The following is a 23471-nucleotide window of genomic DNA, read 5'->3' as shown; positions in this document are numbered from 1 at the left end:
GGTGACAGCCGTGCAGACAGCTGCGACTCTGGCAGCGGCGCTCAATGTGAGGCACTTGTCAAAACTCAAGAGGGTCTATTGAAAGCATGATGGGGCAATCTGCCACGGAGGTATTCAAGCTCCACGTTGTGAAGCCAAAGGAGGGGAGCAACGGTAGAAAAAGAAAAAGTGATGACTCACTAAACTTCCCAAAATCCCCCTCCCTCCCCCCTGACTGGTTTACGGGAAGTGGGATGCTTTTTTTCCTCCCGTCTCAGACGTTCATCTTCTTGACAAGCGGTGGGGTCAGGGCCTGGGTTAATGTTTGTCTGTTGGATTGTTTCATCCCTCCCTGTGGGGGCCAATCCCGTTGAACGGGATTCATTATGTGTGGTGAACGTTTGAAAGTTTGTTAGCAGCGCGGGAGAAGGCATGAATAGCTGGAGTACTGGCTTGTGAAACAGATAAGCCTTTGTTTTGAATCATAGCCAGACCATTAATACCAGTCATTTACACTGGTGGGGTTGGGGTTTACCAAACGTCTTATTAACTCACTGTTAACTAGAAGGGAATTAGTAGATCAGCTTAAATGAGCTGCTTATTTTTATTATTCTTAAAGGGATTTTAATAGACCACGTTGATTTAAGCCACAGTCCTTCTCTGTTCAGAAGCACTTTTTCATTCTTTATGGTATTGAATCTACATGGAACCAGTGAGAATGTTGTGTGATGGACAGCGGTTCACTCTCGCCTTAGTGATTGACAAAAATGGTTGCAATTCACCCAGACGGGGCTGTAGTCCCGAATGATTGCAAGAAAATCAATTGTTTTTACCTACTTTAAGACAAAGAAGACCAAATTTAATTACGATGTAGAACTGGTAAATAAATCCAGAGATGACCCACAACATCACAGCAACTAACGGAAAAATTTCACAACTAAAGATGCAAAAAATGACAACAGATCTTCGTTCTGTTTGAAGGGGCTCAGCTTCACTGTGGACACCCTGATGAGTGTTCCCCACAGAGAGGGGACTGTCTCCAGTGGAACCTGAGATTTACACTCAATGTTTGGTTTACGAGTCTGTCAGAACTTTGAACCAGAGCTGATCAGCGAATGAAACTGAGCTGTGTGTGATGATGCAACCTCACGTGTGGACAGTTAGTGACATCATCGCAAGCATGTTCCTAGGAATGACGTCTGTTGTCAGAGGCAGATGGCTCCTTCCATCTTTTTCCACATCCATGGACTCCCAGGGGTCTTTAGGGGTGTTTTGTTTCCTACAGTTGTTTCAGGTGATGTCATGATGATGTCATGACGATGTCATACACTCATGCGGTCTTTCAGGGTGGATCCTCTGGAGGGGGAATCGGCAGACCTTATGAATCTTATGCTGTGCAATAGTTTGGGTTAGGCTAAAGTTAGGGTTTTTATTTATCATAATTTATCATAATATCACTTTCCATCTTTCAGCCAGTCCACATTTGAAATGATAAGGACAAAGTCAAACAGTAATAACCAAAACTAATAATTTGATAAATGTGTGAATTATATTTAAAGTTGTTTTTAAAAAATAGTTATTATAGAAAATCAAACACATTTTTTTTAACTTAACCACTGAACTTTTCAACTTCTCTGACAAACTTCAAATTTCATCAGTGAGCTACACAGCTGTGTAGCTGGGAGTGGAAACCAAGTCCTTTGAGGGGCTGCTGTGACCCCACAGCAATAGTTCAAAGGTCATGAGTTTTATGCTTCAACAGGGTTGTAATCCTACATGAAGACTCCCTTTTCATACACCTTTCAAAACAAACCTTGAGTCACTCTCCTGTAATTATCTCCCTCACCACAGGTGCAATCAATGCATCTTTGTGTACATGTCTTTGTAGCTGCAGCGCTCCACGGCTTCATATCTTTACTGTTTGCTGACCTTGTGATAACCATCTTACTTCAAAGAGAGGTTCAATCTGCACTTTCAGTCCAACTCCAGCTCCTCAATCACCAGCAGGATTTTTGCTAAACGGAGATCAGAGGCATGACGAGCTGATCGCAGGTTAACACTGGCTAACAGATTCTTAGGAGATGAGACAACATGTGGGGTCAGCAGCTTTCACTCTCACAGGTCATCATCATCATCATCATAACCTCGTGTCAGTCAGCGGAGGAGCCCGTCAATCACCCGTTTGCGTGAGCTGAAGAAACGGCTAGTTCACCTGTGTCCAGGTTGTCTGAAGGGATCAGTCTCAGAGAGACAGGCCAGGCCTGCTTTGTGCTGACAGTGTTAAAATGATATTAGTTAGCTGCAAGTGGACCAGTGTTCATACTGTACACACACATAAAAACACATAGACACCACAAAAACAAATTCACAAAGAATTATTTTTAGAAATAGTTCACACACAATAGTTTTTCTGCCCTAAATCATGTGCAAAGTTGTTGTTTTTTTAAATATTAATGCAAATGTGAGCATTTGGATTTACCTCATCGGAGTTTATAATTTACAATCTTGTGAAATATATGCAAAACGAAACACATCTCATTTTAATTTGACTTTGTTTCATTGTAGAGTTGATTTTTATTTAGATTTTCTGTGCAGTGTGTGCAGTCAAATGAACTTGATTTTAACAGTGCAGCACAGTAATTTATGCCGATGCTTCCGCCGTGCGCTGCTGTGTGTTTGCATGATTAGGTATTTGCGTCGTGCCTAAGTCGTGGATGCACCCTGATGTGAATGAGGAAGGACAAAAGAGGAGGCGATGTGAGGCTGGTCTTCCCTTTGCTTTCAGCGGTGAGGTCAACAGAGGAATGACAGTCGGGCCGCATGCAGCTGTGTTGATTGCGGTGGACATATCTGGTAAACAGTGTGTCTGTGTTGCTGAGTCAGGTGGAGTGTCACTCTGGGTGAAGGGCCGCTGCTCCACTCAGGACACCGTCTACAACCCACTCTCAGCCCTCAGAGCCTAGTTGTGTAATTTAGCCTCTTACAGAAGGGCATCAATTAAACTAGGCTGACTGCAGAGGATCGAGCCAGGGACTGAAGGGTAAAGGTTGTCTGGGTGTGTTTGAGAGTTTAGTGTGCCGACCAAAAGAACAGGGAAGTTGTGCAAGGCCTGAAGGTGTGGTTAATTCTTTTATTTATTTATTTTTTTGGCATGCATTGAAATCTCATTTGAATCTGGTCTCACACCCAGCAAACAATGAAGAGTGGTGGCGTCTGAAAGGCTGCAGCTATTGTTGGCTGTTTAGTAAAAACCTTCAACGGCAAATTTACAGCAATTAAAATGGTTGAATCTTCATTAGAAATATACTGTATTTTAAAATTTTAGAAAAATAAATATAGGTTTAATTTCTGTCTTTTAGTAAATTTCCAATATTTTGTTATTAATTTTGCTATTTCTTCTAAAATGGTTAAGGGACTGTCTTCACACAGCCTTACTTTCAAAGCTCTGAATTACTCCTAATAATAGCCATAATGATTCCAGTGGTCAAACTAATTAGCAAAAATCTTTACATTTTAGTTTTTTCTAAAGACTTGAAAAAAAAATGCTTTTACACTTCAAACATGGGCAGAAAGCCCTTACACTCATCACCACCTTGTAGTATTTTACCTCATTAGGTGTAGTATTGATATTGACGCTTCTCTTTATTTGAATAACAAGCTTAGTCTTGTTAACCCCACACTGTCAGCATCTCTACAGACAGCGTGACCACAGCACCAAGTCCAGGTTCACGAGCAGCACCACTGTTGGACAGGAGATTCTCATGAAGGGTGTGTAGTGTGTATCTGAAAAGACAAATAGGGTGGAGGAGAGTTACACCTGGCTGGTTTCCATGTGGAGCAGACTACACGCTCCACTATTGTAGCAGTGTATCGTGGGTGTTTGAGGTGTGTTCGCTGGTTTGTGAACATGTGCTGGGAGGAGCAGGTTTTAGTGGTGCCTCCAACCTGTTATTAGTTCTGTACCGTAATTATTGCATTCATGACCACTTAATAATACAATATTCAAACTCCTTAAAGCCACACTTCAAAAGGTAGTATTTGAAAATGATATATGATGACTGCAAAGCGAACTGCTCTCATTATATGGCAATAGAGAAAACAAACATGTAATCGGGCATCAGTGTGCAAGATCAGTACAAATATTGTGTAAGAGTTAGGAAAGCAGATGTTAAGACAGTAACAACTGTATATTTATTTTAAATTAAAGTGGGACTTTTAAAACGTATCCTCTTTCTCGAAATCATTTATTTCTCATAAGTCTAGGTTCCTCAAAGATTTACTATCCCTGGAAGCTGAATTGTGTTGGCTTCTGTGAAAGACAAAGTGGCATGAATATTTGATAAGAACTTCCCAGAGAGTAAATTCCGTTTTTCTGTCTGGTGTTTGTTTATAAGTGTGTATACTGCTAAGTAGAAAGGGGTAAAAGGGTAAACATTATAGCTTTATTATCATATTAGCACAGTCAATCTAGCATGTTTTGGGTTTTACTTGAAACATTGGTCTAGAGCCGCTAGCACGACTGTATATGTCTTGTAAAACAGTTCTAAAATATGTCCATCAGAGAATACACAATATTTACATTGATTTGTTTCTATGTCCTGCTAACCTGGCACAATTTTTATGGCGAGTGTGTAGACAAAGGAACCAATGACAGTCTCACATTGGCCAGAGGAGCGGTGCACCTGATATACTCCAGAGCATCGGCCCTTATTACCCTGTCACATGGAGGGACTCTCCCTGAGAAGAGGCACTTGTTAGCAGGCCTCTATGACTCACCTTCCAAATCTCACCGGCCATGTGTTGCCTGTTTGTGTTTGTGTAAGAGAGAGAGAGACCGAGAAAAACAGACAGAGAGAAAGAGAAACCGAGAAAGACAGAAACAGACAGAGAGAGAGAGACACACACAGAGACAGAGACAGAGACAGAGACAGAGACAGAGACAGAGACAGAGACAGAGACAGAGACAGAGACAGAGACAGAGAAAGGTAGACATTGAGATGGGGGCTCGTCAAAAAGACAATCAAGACGTAAATTGAAACTTGTCTGGAGTGAGAGTAAAAGCACGCAGAGAACACCTGTTTTGCAGATGCCATAACGATGATTAATTCTTCTAGGGGTGCCAGTTCTTAGATAACTAATCCCTCTTCCTCCTCGTCCTCCTCCTCTGGCTTGACGTTGCAGTGGGTCAATCCTGAAGAGAGAGGGGCTTGACTGTTTTTGCTGCTGCCATGAGTCATGTTCAGACTTACAGTAGATCAATAACATGAGGGTCAGTTAGTGCCTGAGTGAAACCTTCTTGTTCGTAGGCATCAGAGACACAACAATCTGAGTCACCACAGAGGCTGAACTACGATGGAGAACTGTCAGAGAACTTTGTTCACATGCTGCTTACCTGGGATCCCAGGACTAGTTAAAGACTGACACCTTTTCCATGGGTCAACGGACTGTTTTCACATGCATGTATGACAAACTGTGCACTCCCTGCTGGATTCCAGATGTGAGATTTTTATCGACCGCCTGCTCCCACAGAGGACATGAATCCACAGCTCGAGAACGAGGGAGGAGACGAGGCCATAAATCTCACCTTGTTTCTCTCCTGTTTTACATGTCCTGACAGCATGGGTGACCTCATGTCTAGAGAGGGGCTTTCTGATCACACTCCTGGGTGTTTGTCACCTGCAGTGCCTCACCCTCTTTCTTTTTTTAATTCCCGTCCATCTCTGTTCTGCGGTTTGCTTGTTTTCCTCCCCCTGTAACACCTGGAAAAGCTGTAGGGGAAAACAAACGCTGCCAGCTTCCAACACATTCCAGCTCCAAATGCCTGGGCAAAGCCGCACATAGCTGGCATTCTTTCATTTAAAGGTGCAGCAGTCTATATCATCATTTATTCATATGCATGAATGTTGGGACCTATAGAGGGAGTGGGGTTTCACAATATGATGGCAACTTCTGTGGCTGAACTATAACTTGAAAAATGGGGAAACAACGCACACAGAGGAGTACTTCCCCTTCCAGACATGTTTTAAAACAAAAATACTCTACTTGGTCAGACAATTTTTGTCTCAAATGGTTTTTCCCCAAACTCATTTTGTTAATCAGGTTGTCAATAATGTATTTTTTAGTGAAAGATCACTTTTAATCAAAAGTGATCAATCAGTATCTTGTGTTTATTCAGTTATGCTATTACTTTAATGCTGAACATACGTTCAAAATGCATACAGTAAGGTATTATATCACCCTAGCTTATTCGCACATTAACTTAACATGGTAGACAAACATTACATTTAATTTGGGCCCGTACAATGAAATGTGACGTAGAAGTTTACTTATTCATCAAGATAGTTAACAATCAGCATTTTAAACATTATTTGCTGTTTTCCTGCATTTTTAACACAGTCGGGATTCTATTACATATCAGTTTGTTGTTTATGTCAAATCTTATCGAACAACAGCTTTGACGAACGTTTATGTCTTCAATTCTACTGAATACATAATTCCCAAAAACCTGACACTCAATTTTATTGAACATTTTAAAGTTATGAAGACCAAAACAGTTTTAATATCATGAACTCGTGCTGACATATGCATATTAGAATAACGGTGTGAGGTCACCGTAAAATTTTTTTAAAGTTTTAATGTCAAACTCTGCACAAACATTGTGTATTTTACATAAACAATTCACCCAAAAGGGTAAATTAGTTATTATCTTATCACACTCCCAGCTATTTAAAGGTTGGGTGGAACTTCACAAAAACCTGTCGCAGCATTCTTTGAAATGACAAATAAGATGGGGACTTGTTTTAAAACGTAAGAAACAACTGAAATAAACCATACAGTAACTTAATTCTTACAGCCCATACAGGACAGTTTTGAGACCCAAGTCTTGAGATTTCTAATGTATTTGAAAGATATTAGCATATTTTTTTTAAGTTGAGAAATTCATCGTATCCTCTTAGTTAGCCTGTGCACCATCTACGCACCCAGATGAAAACATCACTGCATCCTGCAGGGATTACTTCATAGCTGGAAGTTCACCCAGCACCTTCAGCAACAATATTCTCTGTTTCTGATGATCCATTTATTGTGTTTCAAGCTGATCCACCATCCTTCGATGGGAAACATAACACTCTAGGATTTTAGGACACAGCTAAGATTTTAGATAACAAAATGGGATTATGGGGCTTCTGAAGACCTGGATTACGCCATACAATCTGCACGCAGTCATTTTCATGTGGGTTGAAGAGGAGAGGATTTTTCTTTTTGGATGAATTGTTCTCTTGACAAAGAAATCCGAGTCGTCATCAAGGTTATAAGTCTTATTAGTTTGCATCTAAATATGCTTTTACAAAAGGAACTTGTATATTATTTTTTCCAAAGAAGAAAACCACAAACTTTAAAAAAAAAGGAGTAATTACTCAATCTTAGCTACAAACTCTCCCCCTCCACCCTCTCTAGTTCCCCCAGAGGGGCGTAAGTGCGTCAGCAAGGGCTTGGAAAAGAGGAGAAGTAAAGCCTTTTGACTTTCAGGAAGGAAACACATGTGGGGAATAAGGAAAGAGAGAAGGGGTGAAAAGAGGAATTAGTGTGGAGGAAGAGGAGCCTGCCAAAAATAGTCAGCCGCCGTTAGAGCCTTGCCTTGCCAGAGCTCCTACCACACCTCCCTCCACTGAAGTATTAGTCAGCCCTGACCTATCCCTCAGCGGGTGACTAACTTCTCTGTCCCCCCTCTGGGTTATAAACCTCACTTCCTTCCAGGTGTCTTAATGGAGTTATTCAATCTGACCCCCCCCCCCCCCCCCCCAATCCAGCTTTTCCTCATATAACTGTCCTGGATTGAAGACTGCAATTTCAAGAGATCACTTCCAATGGCAGAACAGAACAACAAATTTGAAAGACAACAACTAAATGGAATGGTAAAAATATATAATCAAACTTCAACTCTAAACAACTGAGACATGTCAGTACGTATCAGTGTGATCGGGACATGAGGTGTAATAACAGCCAGTGAAGGAGAATGGGTAAACATGAACATTCCTCTGGCTAAGAAAACAAGAAGTTTGGCCACACAAATATGGCAAAGCCAGATGTGAGGCAGTTTTGTGAGCAAACTGGTTTCAAACTGAGAGGGATGGAAGGACAGGAGATACACCATTGTGTGCAGGTGTTCAAGCACATTGGGCAATGTGGTACACAGTCACTGGTTGTGTTTGCCAAAGCTAACAGGAAGAAGTGGGCAGTGTATTGTGATTGGTCAACGTCGTCTGATTTGTGACGGTGACAAAAATGCAGGAAGGAGACTTGTGGACAAGGAGATATGCAGATTACTGAGGAGAGCGACTACGTGAGTGACAGCATGTGTGAGAGAGTCTTCTGACAGAAACCTGCTAACATTTCCTTATAGGCTGTAAACCACAAACTAGTGTGAACTGGTCAATGTGTTGCCATTCTAGGGACCGTCTGGTTAGTCAGTGTGGAATATTGAATGGAATGTGTTGTATATTAGATTTAAAATACTGGCTGTGAAGAAATGAATTTATTATATATCCCCTTTAAACTCAACTTTTGGCTCATCCTGTTATATTAGAGATGTTTCACAACACCTGCCACGGGTAATACAGTATGACACAGAGGCAGACAGTGGAGCTGGTTCCTATAGCCGTTAAATAGAGCCATCCAGTGGTGCTTGAAGGAACTTTGAATAATACAGTACACTGACAAACCAGTGGGGCCTTCAACAGTGATGTGGGACACCATTTACTGATTTTGACCTCAAAATAGCCTTAAAAAATAAGAACTGTGTTGCAGTACATATCAAAAAGCATTCCTTCATTGAAAGTGTAAGATTTCCAAGTGGTCGCCGTTAGTTTTGATATATTTCCACTTAGTCTTGTCTTGTGCAGAAAATTGTTTGGGGTTATTCTGATGTATTTGTCTGAATAGAAATTATGTTTTTGGATCTTAGACATGATTCCTCATCATGATTAAAAAACTGCTTAATAGTCTTCCATAACATTAGGTAGTAGCTTTTATTTTGTCACTTCCATGGTTACAAGTCTAATTTAGATTCATTCTGGGACTTGGTTTTGTCTCAGATGAAGGTTATAGAGATTAACTCAACAATAGCTGACAACATTTTTTCACATCTTCTGCCTATTGGAATGGTGTGTTTCAATTTTGGGGGGGAAATTCTGGTATAAAATCTGTTTTCATGTCATTTTTTAAAATGTTCATAATCGAACATTTTTTAATGATGACTTTAACAAGAAATGCAAATAACCAATACAAATTGATGATTGCATGCCAGCAAACCATAAACCTTTTTGGAGATGTTCAGATATTTTTGGAGAATTTAAAGCTTGTATTTTATGTTGACTAACAGTGGAGTACATTTTTTTTATTTATGATTGCATATATCTAAGAATTCTGGTACCAAATGCTAGTAGATAAATACAGCATTGGATCACGTGTTTCCCTCAGTCATTAATAATCCAGGGAATACTTTTGTCTATCTTCAATTAAATGCCCTGTGATTGGGGATCCTTGTTTTGTTTGTTTTGATGTTTTTTGGATATCTGGGGGTGTTTTGAAGTCTTTTACGTTAATTTAAGATGATGTCTTCCTTTTTTTTTACTCATTATTTAATTATTTTTACTTTATTTTAGTGCTCATCTTCTTTATTTCAGATGACATCTTAAGAAGAAATCAACTTCCTAACATCGGATTTTATAATGGCACGTGTTGTAGTTCTTAGTCAGTGTTACTCTTTTGTGTTCAGTATTAAATTATTCTGACATTTACTGTTATTGTTCCTGTCTTCCCTTGAGATTATGAGCTTTATTAATTGTTTTCTGGTCAAGTAGATTAAGATAAAAACATTTTTATTATCCTGTAAAATGCACAAAAGACATTATAGGCTTTCCCTACTATTATTATTGTTATTCCCAGACAAGTTGACCCATAAAATAATCCGTTTCCATGGGGACGCTCTTAATACGGAAGCCCGTTTGCGTGACAAGAGGCGAAAAGCGATTCAGGGTAGCTGCAGTTGGAGGCCACGGCTGGACGATGCCTGACGTATGAAGTGTCAGGTGTGGGTTAGAAACTTCAGGACAGAAAGTCTCCAGATCTCATCCATCGCCTCTTTGTTTACGCTGCTGCTTTTTGGCCGGGCCCGACACGATGAGTCTGAACAAAGCGGAGTTGTGTGACTCACTCTTAACGTGGGTAAGTTTGATGTTAGCCCGGCTTCAAGCTAACCGAACCCCGGTGAACAGGTGACAGCAGGCGTCGGCAGAGAAAGTGTAAAAAAAAAACAACGTTCTGTGAGAAATAAATGCCTTGCATTATCGATAAGAAAGTAAATTTATTGTTTTAAATGGGTTGACGTGTTAATATGTCAAGTTTGTGCTAACTGTGGTGTTATAAAACCTGCATGTTTGGAAGCTAACTACTGCTAGCTAGCTAAGAAGCGAAGGTAAGTGCGTTGGAAGTTCACTGTCGGTCTGATGCTCCTTGTTACGTAAGACTGAACCGGGACATCTGCACATATTAACCGAATTAAAGCTAAAAAAAACTTCGAGCAAGTTATTAAAGTGGTGCTGTGACATTAAGGTGTCTTAAAACCCGGGGTACACCTGTCTGTTTAGCACCTGTCCACTCAGTCTGCACGGACAAGCTAACGCAAAGACCCAGGAATAAGACATAGCCTTAAATTAAGCTAAGTAGGCCTGTTGTCCTCAAGCAGCTGATAGTGTGTCATTTAGGTGCTGCATCTACAGGCAAGGTTTGTTTTCAGCTAATTATGTAATTATTTACCAGATTTATTTGTTAAAATATGTTGGACCATTTATGTCAAATTGGAAGGCTTTTGCTAAATAACAAATGAAATACCCACGAGTAAACCTGCACCCATCAACATCATCTGTTTTAGTGTAAAAAGTGTATGAAATATTTCATTTTAATGGATATTCTGTCTTTTTTTCCCTCCACAGTTACAGACATTTCAGGTGCCTTCATGCAACAGCAAGCAAGACCTAGCAAGTGGAGTGGCCATTGCACATGTGCTCCACAGAATGTAAGCACACACTGACTAGTTGCTGCGATTTACTTATCTGTGGTATACCATGAAGTGACCTTGGAAGAGCTACACATGGCTACCATCTGTGAAAATTAATACAGTTTAAATATGGTACAGATTTTTTTTCCCTGCAACCTACTGCTGAACTGATTCTCTTTTTTTCCCCCTGATCAGAGCGTTATTTCTCTACAACTTAAATGAACTTTTACGCTCATGTGATTGTGCTTACAGAAGAGAGGCACGGGGCCTCATTGCCCTGTAGCCCCAGTTGATGTCCAGAGGTGTGTCATTCTTGTCATCACCAGAGTTCTGTTGTGCTCTAATTAACAGAGACCCCTCTTGGTTTAATGAGACATGGCTGGGCAGGATCAAGGAGGAGAGTGGGGCCAACTGGCGCCTCAAGGTAATTTGTGAAACAAGAGGAGGATATGGCAGAATAACCTACTGTAACTCTTCTGGGGGTTTTTTTTTTTCTTATACCGTTTTCCTCTACTTTTTTTTAAAATTTCAGGTCAGCAACTTGAAGAAAATTCTTAAAAGCATGCTGGAATACTACCATGATGTAAGATTTTGTTCTTTTTCCAACTTTGCAACATATTTATAAAGATTAAATGTGCTCAAGGCTCAATCCCATAATCTCCACAAACTCCACAAATAGGCATTGGGTCATCAGATATCAGAGGAACACTTGCCGGATGTGAATCTCATAGGAGAGATGGGCGATGTCACTGAACTGGGGAAGCTGGTGCAGCTCGTTCTGGGCTGTGCTGTCAGCTGTGAGAAGAAACAAGGTAAAATGTGTGCTGTCAAGTGAAATAGTAAGAAGATGCAGCCGTACGTGAAAATAACTTGTAGGATTAGCTCAAAGTCAAGTCACATGGTTGACTTTATGCCAGTCGGGACATCACCAGTTGAAGAACTGACCACATGCCCCAAATTAAAGCCTAATATACAAATTATAAAAAACACTGATTGTTTATTTGAATAAGAGCTCAGTGAACGCGGGTGTCTGAAAATACCAGTTGATCGGCCTCGGTTTGTTTTTAGGAGAGTATTTGTGTTAATCTGCTTTTGGCTGCACCTTCACTACTCTTTGTTGCCGTCTCCTGAACACAGAGCAAATCCAGCAGATAATGACACTCGAGGAATCGGTCCAGCATGTTGTGATGACAGCCATTCAGGAGGTGAGTGAGGCTCTCTTATCTTCCTGGTTCCTTCTACTTTGCATTAATCCGTGCTCTTAGTCACAATTAATTCACAATCAGTGAAATCCGGATAAGCCTAAATCTGAAAAGAGCGAGACTCCGCTCTCTGACATATTTCAAGAATATGTTTAGGGCTTCTCTGGCACCCATCAAAGTGTGGGTGCAAAAACTGTTCTAGGATTTACCAAATGTGTTTTCAGGAACAGGTGCCTTTTTTTTTTTTTGCATTAATTTTTTTCAATGAATGCTTTTAGCTCTTATCCAAGGAGCCTTCCTCTGAACCAGGTAGCCCAGAAACCTACGGGGACTTTGACTACCAGGTAAATCAACACTTTCCCCTTAGCGCGGTCTACATCTTCCTTTTGTGTTTTCCCGTAATCTTTTATGAATGTTGGCTCCCTCCTACTATGTCTTCATCAATTGTCTGTTTGCAGTCCAGGAAGTATTATTTTCTTAGTGAAGAAGCAGACGAGAAGGAGGATCTGAACCAGCGCTACCGTGATCTGGAACATCAGGTTAGTTCACCACATTAGGTCAACATCTCTGGAAAATATTGTCGGAGGCCTTAAAATTATTGTACTTTAGATTTAGACCTGGTTGAATTAGTTTACACCTTAACAGCAAGTTCATTTTAACTCCATGGGGACCCGGAGTTCTGAGGCCAATGTTTCCCATAGACTTTCTCTTCAGTCCCTCACACACAACAGCCTTGCTTCTGTCTCTTCCCAGTTTGCTGCTTAATTTCTTCACCAGCACAAAGTCTTCTAAAGTTACCAAAAAGTCTCATCTTATTTCTTAGATCATTTTTTCAAACTATTCAATTTTCGCAGCTGCAGCCTGGAGGAGGAAGTTTCTTTCCAGTCAAGTTATTAATTGAAATAATCAAAACCAACACGACACAACATGGGAGATCAACCAGTGTCAGTGAAAGGGGTTTCCAAATTTATTCTGCAGCCAGATCAAATAAACCCTGTAGAGCACAAGATGTCTCTGTGACAGATACAGGGACATCGCTCACAAACACCACTACATCAATATATGATAAGGGCAGTACTGAAACATTCACTTTGTTATCAGCAGCTGGTGTCTGTTTGCAGTGAAGCCAACCAAACGCTGAAGTGAGTCAGTGATTGGGTTTTTTCTCATCGTGCTCTGAGCTGCTGAGTTGGAGGTGTTCAGCCTGTCGCGTGACATGTGACTTTGTTTTTCCTAATTTCTTCATGATGATTTCTGTAGCTTAGCACATTCAGAATGTCACTAACAGTGAAAATCACTTCATACAGAGTTGATAAGAGGGAATATTTTCAATGGCTCCAAAACCCAGGTTTAATGCCATGAAAATCTGGAGGATGTAACTTTAATGTATGTTTGTCTTCTCTTTATGGAACAACTGTTACTGTCAGAAAAGCTTTTAGAGGAATGAAATCTTTCAGCAAACGTGTGTTTGCTCTTTTGGCCTTTATTGATTAGCCTGCCTGAACCATTGTTTGTTGCTCTGCTTTTTTTTTTTTTCTTTCTTACAGGCGGCTCAAAGAGAAGGGACAAATTTAGCATTTTGAAACCTTCTAGTCACCAGTTGCATAACATCAAGATAAAACTGACACAATGCCTTGGAGTGATGTAGCTGCCAACAATAAGTTGTACTGCTCTCAGCCCATTTGTTTGTTTACTGGCTGAGCCCACGCATTAGGGATTAGTCATTTGTGTTGTTTTGAAAGCTCTTTACTCTTCTTGTTCTGTGCTAAAACATGCAATCTGTCCTCAAAGTTCAGAGAAGGGTTTTACTGTATTAAAACTGGAAAGATATCCAGCAGGTAAGTGAAATTCTAGATTATTTAAGTATCACACAAATGTTTGGAGTGAGTCTGAATCCAAACCAACTCCAGTGGTCTGAAGAAGGAACATTTGTCCGTCAGTGTGCTCCATATATTCATCTATTTATATCGTGAAAATCATATGTCCCTGAGGGAAGTGCTAACAACTTCACTATTGAGACAGCTGCATGGTTTTTAGACCATTGCACATCAGCTGACAACTTTTTTTTTCTGACTGAGCATGTAGCTGAAGTCTCGTAAGCATGAGAAGTGGTACGTTTCTTTCTGTCAGTACTTCTGTTTTTAAACGATAGCTCTAATTTATTTTCTTAGAAAGATTTTATTTGTTCGTGCTGGTGTTCCGGAGTGTTACTGTTTGGATGCGTTTTTAGGAATTTCCAGTTAATTTTCAATCTCTTCTGCTTTTCCTTCCCTTTTATTCGTCGCTCGGAGCGTCTCCACCACTTCTCTTTTTGCAGTTCGTGGTTTGATTTCCTAGTCTTTATCTTTGCTCCGTAACATCTTCCTCTCTTCCTCTGCAGCTGTCAGTGGCTCTGGAGGAGAAGTTATCCCTACAGACCGAGACTCGCTCCCTGAAAGAGAAGCTGAGTCGCGCCCTGGACTCCTCCACCACGGCCATAACTGGGAAGAAGCTTCTGCTGCTGCAGAGTCAGATGGAGCAGCTTCAGGAGGAGAATTACAGGTACAGAGGGTGACATGAGTTATCAGGTGTTACGCAATTGAGGTTTTGATATTTATGCCATATGTTGAACTGTTCCATGAGACATCATCATTTAAAACTTCTTTGAACCCCACCAATCACTCGCTCACAAACCACCGTATCTGTCTCAGACTGGATAACAGCAGGGATGACATGCAAGTGCGAGCAGAGATGCTGGAGCGTGAGGTGACAGAGCTGCTGCAGCGTAACGAGGACCTGACCAGCCTGGCACAGGAGGCCCAGGCCCTGAAAGACGAGATGGACATCCTCAGGTGAGATGGAATGGGAGTTGATGTGGGAGCCAGAGTGTAGGCCTCCTGTCAGCCTAAACTGACTTTATACTGAGATAATCCTGCTCAGCGGGAGCTAAACTTCTGATGTGAGGATTTTAAAGGTATAATTTTTAGAGAATTTTTTTAAAACGAATGTTGGCATCTAATAGCTATAACATTTTTTGATGATTCAGTAATGCCAACAATCCCAAACATATGTTATCTTTACTTGATTTTTAAAATATGGATTAAACCCAGCGAATCTCCCCAATGCTAAAAAAAAAAAAGTCATGAGAAATTTGCCCTTCTATCTTGCTCATTCTTGACACCCAACACCTCTTAAAATGTCCTGGTGAAATTTCTCAGGTAGATTTTCAGTAGTTGTTCATCAACCAGTCAGACCCTGTTAGTTGCAGCCCTAATTGGGGGGTGATAAATACTCACTAGCATATTTCTTGCAGCAGAAAACATTTGAAAAACATTTTGCTTATAATTACAGAGCCAGTCATGGCTGTAAAAAACAATTGTAAAGGTTTATATCTTCAGTGTATATGAATATTTTGGAGCTCAGACATGGGGAGAATTTTCATTGGTGAAAAACAAATTCTTTGCAGCCCTTTTTCCTTTAAGCAGCAGTTCATCTAATATTAAATTACGCTCACAGAAAATGCTCCCACTCTGCCCACACACAGACGTTCATCCAGCGCCTCGCTAACAACAATGAAAAAAATGTGAATTTCGTGCATTGATGCCGGTTTGCGTCACAGTTGTTGGCTTTAGAGCTTAAACACATATCTACACGGACATGCTGTCAGAGTTGTATTTCTGTTCTGCCGCTCGGTGCCTCCCACACAGTCCTCTCCTCCCCCTCAGGCACTCATCTGACCGGGTGAACCAGCTTGAAGCCCTGGTGGAAACGTACAAGAGAAAACTGGAGGACCTGGGAGACCTGCGCAGACAGGTGCGCCTCCTGGAGGAGCGCAACACCGTGTACATGCAGCGCACCTGCGAGCTGGAGGAGGAGCTCCGCAGGGCCAACGCCGTCCGCAATCAGCTGGACACCTACAAGAGACAGGCGAGCCGGGGGCCAAAAGGAGGGAGGGAGAGGGATGCTGATGTCTGATGCTGAAAAGCAACCAGACTGTGAGTCTCCAGACTAAGTGACGGCTCCACTGCTCTGACTTTCAGGCTCATGAGCTTCACACCAAGCACTCAGCAGAGGCCATGAAAGCTGAGAAATGGCAGTTTGAATACAAGAACCTTCATGACAAGTATGACTCACTGCTGAAGGATAAAGAAGTGAGTTTGGGTAAAAAAGTTCAGCTGTTTCGAAAGTGATGAGAACGCACCACTTATAGTTTTATCAGTGTAAAGAATCTGTCTCAAGGATGCTCACTAAAGTGTTATTTATTATTTTATGTCAGGAATAACGGTGTGGTTTTAGTATCTTGTGACAGGAAACGTGGTTCTGTTCTTTCGACTCCCACATCCTGCGTCTTTTCTAGCACCTCCTGCAATCTGACAGTGATAAACGGCCTCGGTAACTTGTAGGGCGATTAAGAAACGCACACTGTGTTGGCATGAAGTGTACATTTAAATGACGAGGTAGTCGTGTGTTGAGATACAGAAGCCTGAAGCCTGGCCATGTTTTATGTGTGTTTTGTTCTGAAGCGTTTGATCTCAGAAAGAGACACGCTCCGGGAGACGAATGACGAGCTGCGATGCGCACAGGTCCAACAGAGGTGTCTCAGCGGAGCCGGTGAGTGAGGACACAGGACGTCTCCGCAGATTGACGCAGATTATTAAACATGTACAGATAGTTAGTCACAACTCCGATTTTGGTTTCTTCTGTCCTCTTCCATCAAAACAAACCCTCCTGCTTCTAACACAATTGTCTCCATCTTCTGCCTCCTCTCCACTTTTATTTTCAAGTGTGATTCTGACAGCAGGATGGACGAGCGCTGAAAGAACAGGTGGAGAGAGGGATCTGAGAAAAACATGTTTCCCAATAAACTTAGAAAATGAAGTTATGTCACAGTTGTTTTTCAAATTTAATCCACCATTTCTAATCATGTCAAAATACATGCTTATTCAAAGTGGTGGAAATAAACATCTTTGAAATAATTTGAAATTCAATCTTAATATTGTTGGAGGATATAACGAGACTATTTCTGTCCTAACAGTTTTCAAAATTATTCGATGTGGAAAATTAAATGACCAAAAATAGTGGAGGGTTAAATATAATGTAGAATTGGTCATTGTCTCAGAGACATTAAACACTGACGTCCACTCCAAGATGATATATTGTACTTCTTTATGAATGACTAAACTGCATAATTGCTCATGTGTTTCAATCTTATTTTGGAGCAATGCAGGGTCAGTAGAAATATATGCACGTGTTTAATAACTTACAACCCCCCCCCTCCTCCCTGCAGGAGGTCTGTGTGACAATGCCGTCGCCGTGGGAAACCTGGCTTCAGAGATCATGCCAACGGAGCTCAAGTACGTCCCTCATGCTCTCTCTGTGCTTCCAAGCAGCGACGTTGGGGATTACTGTGAACGTAGCAGCTAAATTTAAGCATAACAGATGAGGGTTTTTTTTTAAAAATTATTATTCTCAAGATTTATTCTAAATATTCTAAAACTGTGACAACGTGCATTGTTACTGTCAGCAGCCCCCTCGTGGCCAAAAATCATCTTCCACAGAACAAGGAACAATCGGTGCCTGAAATAGCAACACATGTCAAGGCTGCACATTTGGCCTGGGCGTTGTCAGACGGGCTGGGCCGACGCTTCAGGCCTTAAACGACTCTAATGTTGGATAATTTAATCTATCCTCTGCTACCCCCCCCCCCCCCCCGAACCTTCCTGTCTTCTCATTATTGGCTTTCTTTTGTCAGGGAGACAGTGGTGCGTCTTCAAAGTGAGAACAAGATGTTGTGCATCCAGGAGGAGACCTACAGGCAGAAACTGGTGGAGGTGCAGGCTGAGCTGGAGGACGCCCAGCGCAGCAAGAACAGCTTGGAGACTCACAACAGGTAGGGCAGTACGTGTTTGTAATAAATTTAATCCCAATTTAAATATAAACCAAACTGGAGAGCGTGGGAGGAAACCAAAGTTTAGAACCTTTCTAGTAATTATCTGGGATCACGCTTGTCTTTTTCTCAGGTCACATATTAATAGTGATAACTGATAAAGTGATCGTGTAACTGGATGTGTTGTGTAACTAAAGCATGTTGGCTTAAGTGGGGGAGTAATCGTCACGCCCTAAATGTACAAGCAGTATTAACCATACGAATGTCACCACCGGAGGCGAGGAAAATGGTTCCAGTAAAGCACGTGTCCAACATTTAAATAGAAACTGAAACTGATTTTTTTGTTTAACCAACTGTAATCTCTAGTTTTAAGGCTTAATTACAGGTAGGACCTGAAAACAATAGTTCTACAAGAACTCATTCACTGTAAAGACAAAATCAAGTTATATACTGGGAAACCAGTTGGACTGCAACCCTCTTATGTACATGTGTCTATTTAAGAATGTTCTGTATGTGAAGTCTTCAGCTGTCATTCCCTTCTAGGCCACCATATTGTGTGTTCCTGGACATTAAACGGCTTGTTTGGCTGCTAGTAGGAGTGATATCTGCCTAAATGTCAACTCACCCTCTGGACTGTGTGCTGAAGTGAGCTGTGTGGGCTGGACTGGAGGACAGACAGCAGAGAGCCAGATTGTCCCTTGACTGTGTGTTTGCATGCCTGTGGGCATGTGGACATGTGGGTGGACTGTGTGTGTGTCCATGCAACAACAGGCTCAGGGTGTGGGAAGCATCCTCGACAACAGTGACAGGAGGAGAGGAGCGGACTGAGCATGCTCAGTGGAGGGAAGCCGCGAGCAGCCAGGCAACGCGCTCCTTGAGGCAGATGTCCAAGAGATCCGCACAAGACTTGGAAACGCCTCCAGATGATTCACCCCGCGTTTGGTCTTTTAGCGCCCTTTGTGTTAACCCTTCTTCATCTGTGTCCCTCCTCAAGGCTGAACCTGCATCAGATCTCAGAGCTGCGTTCCCAGGTGGAGGAGCTCCAGAGGAGCCTCCAGGAGCAGGACAGCAGGAACGAAGACGTGAGTGGAGGGGCCTCCCTTCTCTCAGCCCCTTTTTTCCACCGTCGTTGAAACTCCTCATTACAAATCACTTTTCTAAGACTGAGAAAATGTTTGTGAATCAAACTGATCATCTTGTACAAAGATAGCTTCTTATTTTTATCTATGCAAACCTAGAGATCAGCTGCAACCCAAAAAGCAGTTGCCTGATTCTGTTAAGGTTCACCTCGTGCCTCTTTGGAGGCAGCGGTACAGCTCTGGGGGTGTTAAGTTTTTGCATGGCGCATAGAGAACATGGAAGCAGGTGGTGGTTGAACTGTTGAGTTCGCTCTCCTCCTTTCATACATGTGTGGGAATTTAACCCGTTTGCTGTGGTGACTCATGGTTAACACTGCCCCTCTCTGTCTGTCTCTGTCTCTCCCCGCCTGCCCCCATTGATCAACTCTGCCAAAATCAGGCCATCGTAAGTACGGCCCACCCTCTGCCCAACTGGACTATGATTAAACTCTGACAGCTGGTCTTTCACAGCTTGTACTGCATGTGTGTGTGTGTGTGTGTGTGTGTGTGTGTGTGCGTGCACGCCGGTTAGGAAGCCTAGTGTGTTCCCTCTTAATGAAATGTTTTTTTCTTCTTCTTTAAAGTCATCCTTACTGAAGAAAAAACTTGAGGAGCATTTGTGAGTATTGTGTTCCTTCAAAATAATGGTGTGTGTAGGTTTCAAACGTGGTGAATTCACACCCTCATAATGTACAATCGATGCAGGGAGAAGCTCCATGAAGCTCACACAGATCTCCAGAAGAAGAAAGAAGTCATCGACGATCTGGAGCCCAAAGCAGACAGCAACAGTAGGTCGTCTCTGGCTGCCTGTTCCCTCACCTGCCAGCGTTCCCTGTTTTCTTTTTTAACACTTTTTCCCAATTGTTTTCCTCTCAGTGGCAAAGAAGATCGATGAGCTGCAGGAGACCCTGCGGAAAAAGGATGAGGACATGAAGCAGATGGAGGAGCGATACAAACTCTACGTGGAGAGGGCGAGAACGGTCAGAGCGCCTGAACAGATCTCTCTGAAATGTCTTGACTGTGAGGGCGATCTCTGATGTTACACATCAGAGTAGCTGTTGGGGCGCTGCTTTGTATTTTTGTTTTTCAGCCGAGTGAAGTCTGACTAATTTCTTCACTTCAGTCAGATTCACTTCGGGCCCTGACACACCAGGCTGACAGCTGATTAATGTCTAGCCACTGGTGAGCCTGTGAGGGTAGTTTTTGTGGCCAGTCCCGTACTGTTGGCACCGGTCAGACCCACATCTGCATATTTTCAACTGGTCCAGAATCTGACCTGTCATATCAGCACCAAAGCCTCTGAGAGAATCGATCTGAGTGGATTAGATACAAGAGAATCAGTGTGTGTGGAGACAAACTGGTGACACTGAGCAGAACAGTTTACGATTTATCCAGGTTTCTTCGCTGGGTCCAGATTTTGAGTGTTTAAAAAAAGATGGCTTTAAATCTTTACACCTATGTGCTTTGTTTTCAGGTGATCAAAACTATGGATCCCAAGCAGCCAGTGAACGCAACACCTGACATCCAGGCACTGAAGAACCAACTGACGGAGAAGGAGAGAAAAATCCAGCACCTGGAGGTACGAACCTCTGACATGAGACCGTTTAGGTTGCCCCAGCTCCTGAGAGGTACCAATGCGTCACTTTCTATCTCTGTTGTGCAGCACGACTTCGAGAAGAGCCGGGTCAGACACGACAAGGAGGAGAAGCTCATCATCAGCGCTTGGTACAACATGGTGAGTGTAGGAATGCACTGAGGCCAGAAGATTAATGCTAAAAAAAATGATTTTTTTGGGGGGGGGGGTGGTTCTGCTGATGTTTATACCCTGATTCCTTCGGTCCACCTCTCCAGGGGATGGCGTTGCATCAAAAGGTTTCTGCAGAAAGGCTGGCTCCCTCTAACCAGGCCATGTCCTTCCTCGCTCAGCAAAGACAGTCCACCAACGCCAGGAGAGGCCTAACAAGATATCATCCGAGATAAAAGCGTCCAGGCCGGAGAGCAAACACGAGTAGGGAACTCACCCCCAGTAGACCTCATCTGAGCTCCCCGTACCGCTTTGCCTTCACTGAATCTGAGTATTCATCGTGCTGCTACTGCTCCCAGCTGGCTGTTAATGGTACAGCGTCTCTTTGTGGCGCTCCAGAGGAGCCACTGCTGTGTTGAACTCTTTGGTGATGGAAACAGGTCTGTTTAGAGGAAGAGGAGTCGCAAGCGCCTGAGAGGAGGCTGTCTCACCTTTTAAGGTGACTTTTTAATTTCCTTGCCTCATGGACTCTGTCCTGTTTGTTCAAACCCTTTTTAAATATTTTGTTATATGATTGGCTGCAATGTCAACTATTTTGTCAGGGTTAGTTAGGTATTGCAGTTTCTATTGTGTAACTATTTAAAGCACAGCTCCTTGGTTTTGTTCATTTATTTTGAGTTTTAACAGTTTTTATTTGTCTTTTTGTTCTGACGTGAGCTTTTTCTTTTAACATGAAGGACCTTGAAAAGATATGAATTATGAGGTTGTGTCAGTGACTTTAAGCTGACTCCACTTTCTATTCACTTTAATTATTTTCTCTAAGCTTCATTTTCATAACTAACTAGTTTCACAAGAAAAGCCAAAGCACTTTTCCTAGAGGGGTGGGTTTGTCCAGTGCCTCACAGAAGACAGGAAGACTTCCTGTGAAGCAATGTTTAGATCTTGACATCTATACCTTCTGTCTAATTTGAGATGTGACTGAAGGAACAGATCACACTGCAGGTTGATGATCAGACGACTGTGTTAACTGTGCAGGATTTTATAAGTTGCCTTTTTTTTTTCTTTCTCCTTCTTCCCAAATATTGAAACAGGGTGTTTGTTGTGGGCAGGAAGTAACTGCACTCAACACTTTAACTGATGTGAATTTTAGCAACTGAAGCCCTCATGTTTTGTCAAATACATAATGGTATTCAGTCCATATTGATGAAAACACTAATCCGACTGCTGGCTGTTCACTGCTGCTAACCCTCATTTACATTTAAATGAACTGGAATTGACAAGAGTGAGAGGCGAGTATAGATTCTTACTTGAACTAGGTGACACATTTATTAACTCTACATCTGTCTTTATCTTTAATGCTGGATGATTTTTCTTTTCAGCAGATGTAGTTCTTTTTATTCTGTCCCATGTCAAAGCTGCTGTTTTGTGACTGACTTCATCCTGGGAGTGTTGATGCTGAATTCTGCAGACCAGTCTTGCTGTTCTTTGCATATATTTTGCTACTGATTTCTACTGAGTTCATATTTATGCTGTTTAGTGTTTGTGCCACATGTGCATGGTTTGAAGGGGTTCTCTTTGACTTTGTTTGTTTTTACCACTGGTCTTGTAGATGAGAGCATTGTTTACTTCACACAGGGATCTGAAGCAAGTTACACATTAGTTCGTTGTTCTACCTTTTGCACTACGAATAAATGGGATCTGAAGATAAGAGGTCTGGTGTGCTTTTTACGTTAACGTGTTAAAAGATGTCCAGCAGAGAGGGAAAGGATTGGCTCGTATTAAATCATCTTGGTCTCTATTATGGAGACATTTGAATTCTTCTGCTCTCTAAATGTCAATGAGTCACATATCTCACGTCCTTTGTGCAAAGGCCTGAGCAGCTGAGTAAACTGGTGAAATCATTGTTTATCACCGCTTTCTACAAACATGTCTCATTTGGTTTGGCTAAATTTGACCAGATGACAATCACCAAATAAAATCTTGTAAAACAACAAACAAAAATGAATATTCAAAAACTGTATGCGAGAAACAGATTTTTTTTTGTTCAATTTTACTAACTTTGAAGCTTCAGAAAATGTATCCTAGGATTTGATTTAAAATAGTTTTCTGCAAAAAATATACCACCCTGTCATACTCGAGTCTACTCCGACCATAAACCGGCAACTTAAAGGCAACTATTATAGAAGACAGTTATTTTTTTTCACAGGAACTAGTAAAATGGGTTGATATTCAATTACAGAAAAACAATTTCTGTAATTTATGTACACCCATATATGGTCAAAACAAGTTTAAACCAGGTAACAAAAGTTTGGAGTCTATAAAATGTAAAAGTCTTTATTTGCAAAACACTGCAACCCTGCATATGATTGAAACTAAACATGTCTAAGATTAAATATAAAATTTAAGTTTTTCTATTTTGAAAATCATACTGAATTTAAAATTAATTGGCACATACCGGTAATCTGAATTTTTTCGAGGCCATGTGGGTCTTGAGCCGGAAACCCAC

The 23471-nt window shown here is 41.7% G+C and overlaps 1 protein-coding gene across 3 annotated transcripts; it reads left to right on the top strand.

Moving 5' to 3' along the window:
- Nucleotides 1-10010: 10010 nt before the first annotated feature.
- Nucleotides 10011-22673, top strand: hook2 (hook microtubule-tethering protein 2). Of its 3 annotated transcripts, XM_068336590.1 has the most exons (22): nt 10011-10203; nt 10971-11053; nt 11387-11459; nt 11568-11618; nt 11715-11847; nt 12173-12240; nt 12516-12581; nt 12696-12776; nt 14618-14778; nt 14928-15068; nt 15942-16143; nt 16257-16367; nt 16740-16827; nt 17504-17570; nt 17969-18106; nt 19098-19185; nt 19806-19840; nt 19927-20009; nt 20098-20201; nt 20696-20800; nt 20885-20956; nt 21073-22673. In XM_068336590.1, the coding sequence occupies exons 1-22, from the start codon at nt 10159-10161 to the stop codon at nt 21199-21201; spliced, it is 2124 nt and encodes a 707-aa protein (XP_068192691.1). In that variant the 5' UTR covers nt 10011-10158; the 3' UTR covers nt 21202-22673. The 3 variants fall into 3 exon arrangements, 2 of the variants coding, with proteins under 2 accessions (XP_068192691.1, XP_068192690.1); XM_068336589.1 differs by having other exon boundaries at nt 11387-11618; XR_011038347.1 differs by lacking the exons at nt 20098-20201; nt 20696-20800; nt 20885-20956; nt 21073-22673 and having other exon boundaries at nt 11387-11618; nt 19098-19627.
- Nucleotides 22674-23471: the final 798 nt, after the last annotated feature.

This window comes from Antennarius striatus, chromosome 16 (genome assembly GCF_040054535.1).
Source record: "Antennarius striatus isolate MH-2024 chromosome 16, ASM4005453v1, whole genome shotgun sequence".
Classification (NCBI taxonomy): Eukaryota; Metazoa; Chordata; class Actinopteri; order Lophiiformes; family Antennariidae; genus Antennarius; species Antennarius striatus.
The sequence above is the reverse complement of the archived record's forward strand: the minus strand, read 5'-3'. Positions and strand labels throughout refer to the sequence as shown.